At 41.0% G+C, this 16,431-nt stretch overlaps 1 protein-coding gene across 5 annotated transcripts in view; it reads right to left on the reverse strand.

Annotated features, from left to right (window-relative positions):
* Positions 1 to 9,090: 9,090 nt before the first annotated feature.
* Positions 9,091 to 16,431, reverse strand: part of ubr3 (ubiquitin protein ligase E3 component n-recognin 3) — a 345,071-nt gene continuing 337,730 nt past the window's right edge. For all 5 annotated transcript variants that reach the window (XM_041201112.1, XM_041201111.1, XM_041201114.1 and 2 more), the window contains one exon: positions 9,091 to 11,571. In XM_041201112.1, the coding sequence (XP_041057046.1) occupies positions 11,454 to 11,571 (118 nt within the window). In that variant the 3' untranslated portion in view covers positions 9,091 to 11,453. The remainder of the gene's footprint in view (positions 11,572 to 16,431) is intronic.

Raw genomic sequence — 16,431 nt, forward strand, 5'->3', positions numbered from 1 at the left:
ACCAAATTGCTTTAATAGGAATAACCACATCACCATCTACACCAGAAGAAAATGCAAAGGCATGAAAATATTAGTGATAATAGGTGAATTATCTAAGCTTAGCTGAATTGCACACAATTGTCGGGAGATAGTTAATTTGTACATAAATAAAAACAAATGATCCAAAGGCAAAAATATATAATTGCTGCAATATTCCACTGAATAAAGTTGAATTTGGAAAGAGGAAAAAATTGTAAAAACCTTCAATTTTATGCCTGAACGCAAAACATTTATCCAGCATCCCAAATGTTTGGAAACTTTACATCAGACTAAACCCCTATGTATTTTCCCTGTATTGTAATTGGTGCAAAACCATGTATATGATGATCAGGTACTAAAGTTTCCAATGCATTTACAGACTGGTACACAGTCGTATATTTGCATCTGACTTTAAGTTGTCTCTAATGTCATAGTTACATACACATAAAACATTCAAATAAATCATCTTTCAATTCTACTCCACCATCTGCAGAAGCAATAGACACAGGACCAGACTACATTGCTAAATTATCAATTACAGCCTCAGCAATGGATTCAGCTGGGGAAAAGGTGTCCAATGAAAAAAACAAAATTTGTCTTTATTTCCAATAAGCTTAGAGTAATTCTAATTTTCTTTTTAAAATTGGCATAATTTGGCTGTCTCTTTGGTACAAGAATTTGATGTCCAGTCATGGCAATGCAAATAGGTATTATCTGATTTGTAATCAGAGAATTCTCTTTGACATCAGTGGAAAGACTTGCATCACTGTTCCAATAAATAGTTAGGTGCAAAATGAAATTCTTATTTTATCAGATGTCAAGAACCATCAGAGACTCATCCCCTAGACCATTACTGCATTGTAATTTTGTGTTATGTGTTTGCTACTGCATGTAGGGGTTCATTCCAGGGGCTTGGCAGGGTAAATGCTATTTTCCCCTTGTGGGGAAATCCTGAACCATCTTGCAGAGTTTCAGAATAAGGAGTCATCCACTTAAGGCAGAGACAAGAAGCAATTTCTTCTCTCAGTGTATTTGTTAATCTCTACCCCAGAGGTCAGTGGAGGTTGGGTCTTTGAAAATAATCAAGGCTGACTCAGACAGATCTTCGATCTGCAAGGGAGTCAAGGGTTATGGGGCAGACAGGAAAGTGGAGTTGAGGCCACGATTATATCAGTCATGATTTTATTGGATGGCAGAGCAGGCATGTGGGGCCAAATGGCCTACTCCTACTCCTTATATTAAGCCTTGCCGTCCTAGCAATACAAAATGATGAATAAAGCTGCTGGTTTCATTTCATAAGAGATTCCAGTCTTATTATGGAATTGTAGTAGAGCCAAGAACAGAAATCCAATGTGTTAGTCAAATTGACAAGCAAGACTAAGGAGAAGTGTAAAGTTTTGCACATTGAAAGAAAATGGGTTATAAACATAATAAATAGTGATAAATTCATAGGACAGAAATTGAGATTTAGGGGTTACAGCAGGCATGACATTTACCATGTCCTGCCATGACCAAGCAGTAAATAACAAATGGAACAGAATGCTGAGCTGTACTGTCAAATAAAAAAAGTTTAAGGGTATTGATGCTGCACTCCAGTACTCCGGTCAATCTGCATTCCATAGGTCCCAAACTTAAATTCCCATTCTAAATCCATCAGCTGAATTTTGCAGCAAGGCCGCAGGACCCAGCATCGGACTGCTGCTTCTGTTTGGGGGTATCAGTGGCCAGCTGTGTGATCGTCCAATTGAACAGCAGAGGCAGGAAGCGAGGCAGCGAAGGCGGCATCAAATAATACGACAGCTACTGCCTAGTGCCATATTTAAAGGGCTGCCAGTCCTGCATTCACTGTTGCCTGCAGACAAGAAGCTGTACAGAAACTTTTTAACTTTGGGGCTTGCATTTGGTGGAGACGGAGTGACCATCCAGTCAGTGGCAAAGGGATCAGGAAGCAGCTTATCCTATCAGAGGCATAGCTGCATTGCACTGAGAAATACCCATCTGCAAATGTTGATCCCTGAAAGGTCCCTCGAGAGTGGCAGTATGTGGAAGGCATTCGTATGCCCTCTTCATGAAATGCTGGGTTGCCACCAACATAGGTTCTGCTGCTGGTCTCTGTGGGGAAACTAGCAGTCATCTTTCTTCTGTTTGTAGCAGAGAGGTGGCATTCTGCACATACCCCCTGCAACACCACCCCCTCCCCCCCAATGTAACGTGAGGCCTTTGAGATCTTTTCTGCAGCCTGGCTTCCTCGATGGGCTTGAAGCATGGACTGAGGTGTGTCCATTCAGTGCCTCAACTGTGTTTCTGTGTGCTGTGCACCTCGTCGCTGGTCTGCGAAGTGTAAAATGAAGGAGGCGACAGCAGGACTGCATAAATGTAAGGTTTTATTGGAATATTTCTGAAAGGGCATTAGAGTCACAAACACTAGCGTATAAGCACTACCCATGTTTTGGTCAGCAGTGAGGGACAGGAAGATGTGACCATGAGTGAGGCAGGTAATGGGATATTCAAGAAGAATAAGAAGCGAGGTAAAGGTGGAGGGGTAGCACTATTGTCCAAGGATGGCATTGGTGCAATAGCTAGAGATGACTTTGGTTCAGGAGAACAGGATGTAGAATCGGTTTGGGTGGAGATGAGGAATAGAGGAAAGCAATAATCATGGATGATTTTAATCTGCATATAAACTGGAAAAATCAGATTGGCTGTTGCAGCCTGGATAGAGTTCATAGAGTCCTTTCAAGATAGTTTTTTTTGAGAATCACATTCTGGAACCAACAAGAGAGCAGGTTATATTAGACTTGGCATTGTGTAATGTGACAGTATTAATTACTGACCTCAGAGCGAAGGTACTCCTAGGTAGCAGCAACCACAAAATGATTGGATTTTACACCCAATTTGAAAGAGAGGAGTGTGGATCTAAGACTAGTATTTCAAACTTAAATAAGAACAACTATCTGGGCAGGAAATCTGGGCTAGCTAAGTGAACTAAGTGATACTAGGCTAGGGCATAAATCAATAGAGAAGCAGTGGCAGACATTTAAGAGGATATTTCAGAATTCTCTGAATAAGTATATTTCTACTATAAAGAAAAATTCTAAGGGGACCACCCTCCATCTGTGGTTAACTAAAGAAATTAAGGAAAACAAAGATGAGAGGCAGGTCAGATGATTGGTCATAAAATAAAGAATGACAGAGAATGACTAAAAGGTTAATCAGAAGAAAGAAATTAGGGTATTAGAGGAAGCTAGCTAGAAATGTAAAAATGGATGGCAAGAGCTTTTACAGATATTCGAAAAGGAAAAGAGCAAGTAAAGTGAGTGTTGGTCCTCTAGAGAGTGACAGTGGGGAGTTAATAGTAGACAATAAGAAAGTGGCAGAAGAAATGATCAAATATTTTGATTCTGTCTTCACTATAGAGGATACAAAAAACATTCCAGTAATAGCTGTAAATCAGGAGATGGAAGGGAGAGGGGAACTTTGTGAAATGACAATTACTAGGGAAGCTTTACTGAGCAAACTGATGGAGCTGTGGGATTACAAGTCTCCAGGTCCTGATGGATTTCATCCAAATGTCTTAAAAGAGGTGGCTAATGAGGTAGTAGATGTGTTGGTGTTAATTTTCCAAACATTGCTAGATTCGGGAAAGGTTCCATCAGACTGTAAAGTAGTAAATATAATCTCTCTGTTCAAGAAGGGAGGGAGGCAGAAAACAGGAAACTATAGGCCAGTTGGCTTGATGTCTGTCGTGGGGAAGGTGTTAAAGAGTCGATCATTAAGGAGGTTATGGCCGGACACTTAGAGAAACCTGAGGTAATCGGGAAGAGTCAACATGGTTTTGTGAAAGGGAAATCATGCTTAACCAATTTATTGGAGCTCTTTGAAGAAGTAACATGTGCTGTGGATAACGGGGAGTCTGTAGACTTACAGTACTTGGATTTCCAGAAGGCATTTGATAAGGTGCTATGTCAAAGGTTATGGTGGAAAATAAAGCTCATGGTGTAGGGGTAACATGTTAGCATGTATAGAAGATTGGCTGGCTGGCAGAAAACAGAGTATGCATAAATGGGTCTTTTTCTGATTGGCAGGATTTGATGATTGGAGTCCCGGAGGGGCCTCAACTTCATACAATTAATATCAATGATTTAGGTAAGGGGAGTGAAGACATGATAGCTAAATTTGCAGATGACACAAAGATAGGTAGGAAAGTAATTTGTGAAGAGGACATAAGGAGATTGTAGACGAATATAGATAGGTTGAGCAAGTGGGCAAAAATCTGGCAGATGGAGTATAATGTAGGAAAATGTGAAGTGATTCACTTTGACAGGAAGAATAAAAAAGCAGAATATTACATAAATGGACAATGGTTGCAGAATTCCGAGCTGCAAAGGGATCTAGGTGTTATAGTGCGTGAGTCACAAAAAGTTAGTATGCATGTACAGCAAGTAATGAAGAAGGCAAATGGAATGCTATCCTTTATTACAAGAGGTATTGAACATAAAAATAAGTATGTTATTCTTCAGTTATACAGGAAATTGGTGAGACCATATCTCAAATATTGTGTGCAGTTTTGGTCTCCTTATTTAAGGAAGGATGTAAATGCGTTGGAGGTGGTTCAGGGGAGGTTTACTAGATTGATACCTGGAATGAGCAGGTTGTCTCATGAGGAAAGGTTAGGCAGACTGGGCTTTTTTCCACTTGAGTTTAGAAGAGTTAAGGGTGATTTGATTTAAGTATATAAAATCCTGAACGGTATTGACCAGTTGGACGTGGAAAGGGTTTCCCCTTGTGGGTGAGTCCAGAACTAGGGGACGCTGTTTTAAAATTAGGAGTTGTCCTTTTGGGACAGAGATGAGGAGAATTTTTTTCTCTCAGAAGGTTGAGCGACTTTGGAGCTCTCTGCCTCTGAAGGCAGTGGAGGCGGGGTTATTGAATATTTTTAAGGTAGATCGATTCCTGTTAGGCAAGGGAATCATAAGTTATCAGAGGTAGAAGGGAATGTGGAATTCGAAACACAAACAAATCAGCCATGTTCTTATTGAATGGCAGAACTGGCTTGAGGGGCTGAATGGCTACTTCTGCTCCTAGTTCAGATGTTTGCTCGTACATCCTCATGGTCAGGGGAGGTATCATGGTCTGCAAGATCCTCATTGTTCAACCCTTCTCCCCATCTGCAGCCCCAGATTCTGCAGAGCACAGCAGACCACCACAATACTTAAAACCCTAGCTGAAGCATATTGAAGGGCTCCATCGGATCAGTCTTGGCAGCTGAATTGCATCTTCAGAAGCCCAGTAGCCTGGTTGTTGGTTGCTCAGGTTCTACTTGTCTATATCTATGCATGGGTTCCTCACAGGTATAAGTGGAAAGGTCCTCAGTGGCTAGCCCTCGTCTCCCAGTTTCCATCCCTCAAGGCCCGTCAGAGCTGGAAAAGCTGCAGCACCTGGGACTGCCAAAGTACGCATGCATCATGGCTGCTTTCCAAGAACTGTACATACCTGAAGAATCTTTTGGTGGTCGCAGACCAGTTGAACAATGAGCAAGTGGAAACCCTTTCTGTTGATTAAGGCCACTGGCTGGTAAGTGGAAATCTTGATGGCCACATGCATGCAGTCAGTGACACGTTTACCTGGGGAAATACAGTGATAGCCCCAAACCCAATGGACCTCTCTGCTTGATTGTCTGGATTGGTTTGGTAACACACATTGTCACCATCCTCTTGAACATGGCATTGGTCATTTCCTTGACATACTGATGGGACACAGACTGGCAGATCCCACACATGTCCCAAGACGAACCTTGGAGATATCTGGAGGCACAGAAGTTGAAAACTACACTGGTGTTCAGAGCCATTGTCATTTGCCAACCCCCACAAATCTCAGCTCAACCCACATGGTGCAGAGATCAGCGACTGTCTCCCTGGACAGTCACAGCTTTTGCTGACACGACCACTTGGACACGTGGATATGGTTCAGCCTGGGATGGTAGCCTCTTCTGTACATGAGGCTGTTAGTTTGCTCCTCTGCACCCTTCTCTGGTATGCCCACCACAAGGCTGGCCCACTTGCTGATCCTAACGTTGCTGATGTCCCATTTCCAGTGCTTGGACCTCCCTCCCTCTCAATTGCTGTTCTTCCTCTTCAAGGGATGCCCCGAAGCCTGGCTGGATGAGGCCCATGGCAGGTGGCTTCTCTCTGAGTCCAAGACCTTCTATCCAGATGCCCCCCCCCCTTTCCTTAATTCATTCCTCAGTGGCAAGTCTGGCACCCTGATAGCACTTTACCCTTTTCTGCTACTGTGTGGCTAGCCCTCTGTGTGCCACTCACCCTTGCACAGCACGCTGGCTCTGTTATGGTTGGTTGTGAGAGCCAACCCTGAGCTCACAACTGCTTACTGCTTCCTTTAATTGGGCAATGCTCTGAAGCTCTGTGGTCCCAGTGTGCCATCAGTAAAATCTGAAATTCACCATAAAACTCCAGTTAATTGACATTTTAAACATCTTAATGCTGCATTGATATGCGAAATCCACCCTCCGTGTTTTCTGCCATCGGAAAAATCCAAAAGCGGCTTAAAGATGTTACACTCCTGGCCCAACGTATTCCGTTCATCTTTTATGGCCCCCTCTCCTCCTTTCTAAGTGGCCCTGTAAAATTTTGACCCATCTGCCTCCCCACCTCCTTTATGACTTTACTTAAAACTTATCTTTAATCAGGCTTTTGGACTCCCTCCCAGTTTTTCCATTTTACCCTCTGTTCATCTTTGTCTGATTCTGTTTGTGTGAAGCATTTCAAGATTTCTTTTTATCTTTAAGACATTAGAATAAAGATAAGTTGTCTCTGCTTCAACATCACACAAGGAAAACTACAAGTTCAGGAGTGCTCAAAGGATGACTGATTCCTAGAATGACCTTCTGGGTAGGGTAGTGGAAGCAAAAACTCTGATATCAGTCACAAAGCAATTAAATATGTGATCTAGGGAATACATTTCTGTGGAAGGATAACCAATAAGCAGAATAGGCCACCTCATCTGTATTTTGTAATCTTTGTGACAACACAATAACATGCCACAAAAAAGACTTCTACTTGCCGCTCTTTTCTAGGTTCTTAGTATTTCAAGCTTGGATGTTCGCAGCCAGATGACACTGCACCTTTGTGAAGTTCAAGTTCACAATGGCAATTTTTAGTGAACTAAATATATGTGTACCAATACATTAACAGTACTGTCATGAAAATGTAATAGTTTTCATATTGTTGTAATTTATTGTAAAGGTAAGTAAATAGCGGGGCTTGAATTAGTTTCTGTGTATAGGGGTGTATGTGTGTGTGTTGGGGGTGGGGGGATTTCATTGAATTGCAGACTAGTCTGGGTGCTTAGATGTATCAGAAGGGAAACTTAGGGGGGAGAATTTTTAGCTTGTCGGGCGGATGTGCGCCTGAACTGACTGAGCGTAAAATGATGCGCGATGTTGGGCGAGAGTCCTGACATTATCGCACACTCGCTGGAGTTGGCAGCACACCCACCAACAATTAAAAGGCCTATTAAGGCAATTAAAACGGTAATTAAAAGAAAATTTTCACTGCCTGTCCAACCTTACGGTTGCGGGCATGCAAAAAGGCCAAGTGGCCTTTACATTTTTTAGGGAACCTCTTTTATGGATGGTATGAGATTTCCAACAGCAAATAAAAATAAGAATTTTAAAATTTAATTAATAACATGTTCCTGCTCATGAGAGAGTCACATGAGGGTACTTGCTTTATAACATTTTATAAACATTTATTTTTTATTTTGAAAACTGTTCATCTCCGAGGCAGCTCTGTACTTCAGAGGGATTTGAAGTTTGTACTTGCCCTCCATTCCCCACTCACAGGCAGCGCTAAGCGCTGCCACTCACGTTTCATGATGGGCGAGCCTTAATTGGTCCGCCAGCGTGAAATTGCAGTCTGGCCCCAATCGTGGGTCGGCCGCTCCAGTCGAGTCCACCCGATGAGGGAAAAATCCTCCCCTAAGTTTGAAATGCTAAATACATAAACATGGTTGAAGTTTTAGAATGGGAGGTGTGAAGATCATTTGTACTTTTACATAAACCAGAGTAGTGAATTTCAAAGAGATGGTAAGGTGTTACACATAGCCAACAGAGGCTGAGCCAAACAATGTGTTTATTTTCCCCAAAGATTACTGATAATATGAGTACTATGAAAGTTTTATATTTTGGAAAAAGTAAAGTTGTAAAGGCATATTGCAACAATGGGATTTACATTAAAAAGGGAGAAACATGTATAAAGGAGATGAGGTTGTGTGTAAGGGAGAAGGAATTCTAAGATCCAACAAGTGTGAAAAGCCTCCAGCCTCTATGTACCAAGCTGCTGTTTCCAGGAACCGAAGCTAAGAGAGTTAATTTTAAATATTACTGTCCAGGTAGGGTATTGTGTGCTTTGCCTGGGTCTGTTGAAATCTATGTTGTTTTACTGTTGCCTTAATGCAGTTGTTTCAAGTTTCCCTCTGGGATTTGAGCTCAGCATTTACAATCTGCTGTGCCATAGCTGTATACTTTCCTTTAAGAGTATGATGGTACCCAATTATCTGCTAAAACAGTGCATATTTAATGTACATTTAAACAGCCAGCTTTGACACACCTCATCTTTGGTTATCATTTTTTTAAAACTGAAAGTAAAGAATTGAAATGTACACATTTAAGGATTGATGTTATGAAGATTTTAAAATTTTTATGCTTGGGCATTTGAATGTTTCCAGATGTCAATGAAGTAGAGGGATTTCTCAACCTGAACCAATGCATGTAAAAATAAATGTTTGAGGAAATATTCCTCAGAGCAATTTCAGAGGTTGCAGTACTTGAGAACACTTGTCCCTAAGTTATAGAAGACCATTGTGTTCCTAGTTAAAATCTGTTTGTTTCCAGCTTCAAGTGCCAGAAGCAAATACACAGAAAAGTTGCCCATTAGTAAACTTTTGGGTTAGTAAATTCATTGTATTAGTATCCAGTACCAAAAATGAACTTTTGCTTTCGATTTTTACCATATCAGACAAATAAGTTGTTCGTTACGTTAAAAAAGACACACATGATTTACAGATTTTTATTAACATATTTTACAGTCTTATTTTGATTAATCCTAAAGTTTAATTTCAATGTGCCAGAAAATGTTCAGCTTTTACAGTAATGTACTGTATTTAACATTCATTCATACAGGGTAACACACTGGTGAACACTCAACTTCTATCTCAAATTACACACCACTTGTTTTGCATGAAAATATTAATTTGTATAGTGGGTCTTAGAAAACTTAGGAAAACAAATAAAAATTCAGCAGCATGCACGAATTCAAGTACATTTTTAAATCAACTGCATGTCTGGCAATCAAACTGCACTAGTATGGGAATAAAAATAAAACAAAAGCCAATTACCATCTTTAAGAGTCAGAGCAATAAAGAATGCTCTGTTTAAAATTAGCTTAGGATGATTCATACCATACTCACAGCATTAGCAGGTACAATTATACACCTGTGCTCACTGCTGTCTGGTTTATAAGCATATACTGTAGCTAAACTGATTAAGTCTTTAATGCTGTTTATTAGTTATATTCTGCACCGCACTCTCTTACAGGTCCTTTTTTTTTCTAAAAAGGACACTTGACAGATTTGCCATTGGACATTATTAAGTCTGCCAATTATTTTTGCATGTCAGATGATGGTATAACCACTAAATAATGAAACTTTCATAGAATTTTAAAATATTACTTAAGTGAGAAATTGCATCTGAATGAAACAAAATGTCCAATTAGCTGTTATACATCAATTTTCAGTAGCTCCCAATGTTTTACAAAGATCAATCATTGCAAACAATCTCACAAGCCAGTCCATGACGCTTCTGATAGGACTGATCTTGTGATGCTTCTCTTTTCTGTATTTATGAGTTATAGCATTTAATGAATTACTTCCCTGAAAATGTAATTTTATTAAATTCTGTGTCATAGATTTTTTTTGTGATTTAGTGTACATAAACTTTTGTTAACAGGTGTGTGTGCCTTTACATCAGGTATAAATATGACTGAAAACCAAAAACAGAACCAAACTTATTTCATACAGCTTTGTAACTAGACATTTAGAAATGTCTAGACCAGCTATACTTAAGTCAAAAGCTGTATATTATTTGCTAAAGTGTGCTGAATTTAAAAAAAGGAAAAAGTAAACAAAAAGCTAGATTTCAGATCACCAAAATCACTGATATTTCTATAATGAAAAGACAACATGAGAAGCGTCCACACCATCTTGAAGTTAAATTCAGAATCTCACCTGCGCTTCAGCTGTGCAGATCCTTAGGACTGCTCATTTCCCACAATGATCTGAATTTTTACTGTTTAGTATATTAGATAGAAATGGTACACTGCACAACTACCATACAATTAAACCTAGAGTTGACAGTGGTTATCTGAAACAGAAATTTGCGATAGGGAGGGCCTATGTACTTCAGGTCTAATCATTGCATAACATACCACAGTGTCAAGGTTGCACATCTGTAATTAGAATATTCTTAGTTTGATATGGTGACCAAACTTAGTAAACACACTATCTCCATAAGGTGCTTAGAAACTTGCAAAGCATAAAGCTAGGCTCCCAAATAAGCAATTGGTTAAAAAAGGTATTTGTTCTGTTATTAGCAGCTGTCAGTTCCAAATATTTATTTTGCTCAGTTACCTTTAACAAAATAAGAAACAAAATTTCCTGAGACTGAACGTTTTACAGCCTAATTTTTTTTTAATTCAGAAGTTTCTACAAATTGAAGCCTTCTCTTGTATAATTGTTTTAAGTAAACTGGGCAAGTTACAGTAAACTTAGTAAGAATTATTATGGCCGGAGTTATAAATCAAAGCCTCTCAAAACTAAGGAAAAACTCAGCACAGACTTATCAGAAAAAATGTCATAACAGATGCAACAGGCTTCAAATAAAGATTTTTCTAAATAGTGTACCGTTATAAAGTGTATATGATCAGGTTTTACCCTCCTACAGATGAGTACTCTTACTAAGGAAAGAGAATCAGCAACCAACCCTTCAAAGATGACACACTGCATCTGTCTTGGCCAAAGACTATAAACATTACATCAATTTTAATGAGGGACACATATGAATTCAAATTGTGCTTTTTTGTACTCATACATTGCTACAATTGCTTCAATATGACTAATAAATAATAGGCTCTTTACTTTATAGAAGATATTTTAGCCCACTTCTAGACACAGGCTTTTAGGTTTGCTGGGATTTTTCACACTGCCATAAAAGTGATATTAATAGCACCTTTGCATATGCAGAATAAAGATTTTGTGGATTGTTTTTTAATAAAATGGCTACTTTTAAAAATAAACTCCATAACATTTGTATGAACTAAAGCTTCTTGATGACCATGTTTCAGGAAAGATGTGTAAGTCAGCTATAATCCATTGTAATGTGGCCCCCATCTTTTATTGATGTGATCAAAGGTGTGTGTCACCCATTGATGCTCCAAAACTTTATAGCGTTCGTTGCACAGGTACAGTGGTTTGCCACGTCTGTAAATAAAAGAAAAAACATCAAGTATAGAGAAATACAATATGAAATATATGTTTTAATTAATCGTAGCTCTGTAGTACATATGTAAAACAGATAGGAAGTTTACTCTACTTCAGTATTGAAAGCAGATAAATTAATAACTTTTGGTGGGTGAGAGAAGAAAGAAATGGCGATTTCATCTGTGAGGGCTCAAAATTTCTCTTTTATATCCCTCATTTTAATGATGTCTCCAGTTGATGTTTCCACTGATCCAGCTGCCAGGAGAAGACCAAGGGTAGTGGTAATGTTACCAGATTAGTAATCCAGAGGCCCAGGCCAATACTCTGGGGAGACGGGAAAGTAATCTTGGTAATAGTGGCCATGAAACTATTGTCAATTGTCGTAAAAACCCATATGTTTCACTAATGCCCTTTAGGGAAAGAAATCTGCCGTCCTTACCTGGTCTGGCCTACATGTGACCCCAGATCTATAGCAATGTGGTTGATTCTGAAATGCCCTAGCAAGCCACTCAGTTGTATGAAATCGCTCCGAGGCCTACAAAAAGAATCTCCCGGCATTGATCTAGGCACTGGGAGTGATAATGGCAAACCCAACGCTGTCGATCCTGCAAAGTCCTCCTTAGTAACATCTGGGGGCTTGTGCTAAAGTTGGGAGAGTTGTCCCACAAACTGGTCAAGCAGCAGCCTGCCATTGTCATACTCATGGAATCATACCTCACAATGTCCCAGGCCTCACCATCCCTGGTGACGGCATAGTGGTGTACAGTTGGGTGGGAGTTCTCAATATTGACTCTGGGCCCCATGAAGTTTACTGGCATCAGGTCAAACATGGGCAAGAAAATCTCCTATTGATTAGCATGTACTGCCTCCCCAGAGCTGGTGAATCAGTTCTCCTCCATGTTGAACACCGCTAGGAGGAAGCACTGAGGATGGCTAGGGCACAGAATATACTCTGGTGGGGAACTTCATTGTCCGTCACCAAGAGTGGCTCGGTAGCACCACTATTGACAAAGCTGGCTGACTCCTAAAGGACATAGCTGCTAGACTGGGCCTGTGGCAGGTGGTGAGGGAACCAACAAGAGGGAAAAACTTACTTGATCTCATCCTCACCAATCTGCCTGTTGCAGATGTAACTGTCCAGTGCAGTATTGGTAGGAGTGACTACCGCACAGTCCTTGTGGAAACTGTCCTGTCTTCTAATGGAGGATACCCTCCATTGTGTTGTGTGGCAATAGCACCGCGCTAAATGGGATTGATTTTGAATAGATCTAGCAACCCTGGTTCAATGAAGAGTGCAGAAGGGCAAGCCAGGCATACCTAAAATGAGGTGTCAACTTGGCAATACTACAACACTAGCGTGCCAAACAGCGAAAGCATGTGCTAGACAGAGCTAAGTGATCTCACAACCAACAAATCAGATCTAAGCTCTGCAGTCCTGCGACATCCAGTCGTGAATGATGGTGGACAATTAAACAACTAACTGGAGGAGGCTGCTCCACAAATATCCCCATCCTCAATGATGGGGAAGCCCAGAACATCAGTGCAAAAGACAAGGCTAAAGCATTTGCAACCATCTTCAGCCAGAAATGTCGAGCGGATGATCCATTTCGGCCTTCTCCCGAGGTTCCCAGCATCACAGATGCCAGTCTTCAGCCAATTCGATTCACTCCACGTGATTCTGAAGATACTGCAAAGGCTATGGGTCCTGACAACATTCCAGCAATAGTGCTGAAGACTTGTGCTCCAGAACTAACTGCGCTCTTAGCCAAGCTGTTCCAGTACAGCTGCAACACTGGCATCTACCTGGCAATGTGGAAAACTGCCTACTACGTCCTGTCCACAAAAAGCAGGACAAATCCAACCCAGCCAATTACTGCCCCAGCAAACTACTCTTGATCATCAGTAAAATGATGGAAGGGGTGGTCACAGTGCTATCAAGTGGAAACAACCTACTCACTCCTGCTCAGTTTGGATTCCACCAGGGCCATTCAGGTCCTGACCTCATTATAGCCTTAGTCCAAACATGGGCAAAATAGCTGAACTTAAGGTGAGGTGAGAGTGACTGTCCTTGACATCAAGGTAGCATTTGACCGCGTGTAACTTTAAGGTGCCCTATGAAAACTGAAGTCAATAGGAATCAGGGGGAACACTTGACACTGGGTGAAGTCATACCGACTGCAAAGGAAGGTGGTTGTGGCTGTTGAAGGTCGATCATCTCAGTCCGAGAACACCATTGCAGGAGTTCCTCAGGGTAGTGCCCAAGGCCCAAACATCTTCAACTGCTTCATCAATCGCCTTCCGTCCGTCATAAGGTCAGAAGTGGGGATACTTGATGATTACACAATGTTCAGCTCCATTCATGACTCCTCAGATACTGAAGCAGTCTGTGCCCATATGCAGCAAGACTTGGACAACATTCAGGCTTAGGCTGGTAAGTGGCGAGTAACACCACTTAGCTGGAGAACTGGAGACATGATGTCTACACTGCTTGCAAGAAAGTGCAGTCCAGAGAGATGTTTTGTTTAGGAAGTTAGAGCTAAATTAGTTTAGAAGCATCCACTGCACCTTGAAAGGCCACAATGTCATGGAAATGGGTGCAGCTTAACCAGGTTTTCTGGTTTCAAATTATCTGAATGTTAATCAGCAGGGAAAGAAGTTGGATTATGAAAGGGTGCTGCTGTTAACAGGATCCAGGCAGTTAGGGCTCTAAAAGACCCGGGGGGCTGTTCAGTACTGTGTTAGTTGCAGCTCATGACGGACGGAAGGCGATTGATGAAGCAGTTGAAGATGTTTGGGCCTTGGGCACTACCCTGAGGAACTCCTGCAATGGTGTTCTCGGACTGAGATGATCGACCTTCAACAGCCACAACCACCTTCCTTTGCAGTCGGTATGACTTCACCCAGTGTCAAGTGTTCCCCCTGATTCCTATTGACTCCAGTTTTCATAGGGCACCTTAAAGTTACACGCGGTCAAATGCTACCTTGATGTCAAGGACAGTCACTCTCACCTCACCTTAAGTTCAGCTATTTTGCCCATGTTTGGACTAAGGCTATAATGAGGTCAGGACCTGAATGGCCCTGGTGGAATCCAAACTGAGCAGGAGCCTTGGGAGCTGTTCACTGCAGTTAGACTTCAGGAGAAGTCCTGGGCATCTGAAAAGGCAGAGGAAGGTCGTTGTTTACATGTTGTAAACAGGACTCAGAGAAGCCCTGGGAACCATTTCTAGCTTGGTGCAGCCGGAGACTGGAGTTCAGAGAAAACCAGGGCAGTGCCAGCTAAGTTAAGCTAGCAACCTGCAAAAGAGCTGAAATTGTGCTAGTAATTAGAGGCAGGAGTGCAGCTTTGTGAATCCCGTGGAATGCAATCTCAGGGTAAGAGACTGACATTGGGAGGTTAGCAGTCATTGAGGCAATCCAAGTCAGAGCAGTTTTTGTGGGAATTCAGAGGCTAGATCTTCGAAAGGGAAGAGTTGAAATCCCTCGTGAGGGAGGCAGGGTTTTAATGAGATCTTATGACTCACAGTGGACACTGACGTCTGGGTGGGTTGCTGAGAAATCCATGAGATCTGTGTTGGCTGCATCTGCCATTTAATGTGCAGTGTGGTTGACCACAGTTTGCCTGTTAATTCATATTTATGTCATGTCAATTCTGAATGTTAGAGTATAAGGTAGATATTATAGATTATTTTACTTCGCTAATTTTGTATACAAAGTTTATTTTGTTTGTTAAAACCATGGAATTGTGTGGCTTTATTCTACCAGTGGGTAACTGGGAATTCAAACCTCACCTACTTCAAACAAAAAGTTACTGATTCCTAATCAGATCACAACAACAAAGAGAAGCAAGTTCTGTGATTGCATTAAAATAATTTCAGAATAGCAGAGGCTAAACAGTAAAGATAAAAATCTTTTCCATTTGTCAACAGAAAATGTCCAGTCAAAGAGATGAAAACCCTAAAAGATGAAAAAATGATCATGAAAATGAAGCTGAAAAAACAACAAATGTTTTGAATGATTACTTCATTTAAGTATTTATAAGGGCAATACAGTGAAAAAGATGGATGCAGCTCAGAAATCCACATGAGCTAGACATATTGGGTAGCTGGCGAAAACACTGCCAAATGAAATTTAATGGAAAATAAGTGAATGGTATACATGCAAGAATAGTACTGAAAAAGTGAAAATGAAGCAAGATACCTGGAACCCTTAATAACCTCAACATTCATCACATTCCACTAATACAAAGCAGCAATCAACAAAGCCAATAAAGTATTGAGCTATGTGGCTAAAGCAATTGAATATGTCAGACGAAGCTGTGAGTAAATTGTAAATGCTCTAGTCAGACATCACCTGAGTATTGCATCACATTCTGGTTGTTAAGATGCAAAGGCTATGAGGCTGATTCTTAGTGTCAATGGTCTGAGCAATGAGGGAAGGTTGGAGAAACCTATGCTTTTTAGCCAGGAAGCAAGATGTCTAAGATTATCTTAGAGGTATACAAGACAGTTCAGACAACATGAAAGAAGCTTGACAATATTCAGGAAAAAACAGCCCACTTGACTAACACTGCATCCCCACCATAAACATTCACTTCCTCCACCACCAATGCACAGCGGCAACAATGTGTACTATCTACAAGATGTACTGTTGCAACTCATCGAGCCTCCTTCGACAGGACCTTCCAAACCTGCAACCTCTACCACATAGAGGAACTAGGGCAGCAGGCAGGTGGAAACATCGCCACCTACAATTTCTCCTTCAAGGCATACATCATCCTGACTTGGAAATATATCGCTATTCCTTCACTGTCGCTGGGACAAAATACATTGGAACATAATAAATAGGAGCAGGAGGAGGCCA

Source organism: Carcharodon carcharias, chromosome 12, assembly GCF_017639515.1.
Source record: "Carcharodon carcharias isolate sCarCar2 chromosome 12, sCarCar2.pri, whole genome shotgun sequence".
In the NCBI taxonomy this organism is placed as follows: domain Eukaryota; kingdom Metazoa; phylum Chordata; class Chondrichthyes; order Lamniformes; family Lamnidae; genus Carcharodon; species Carcharodon carcharias.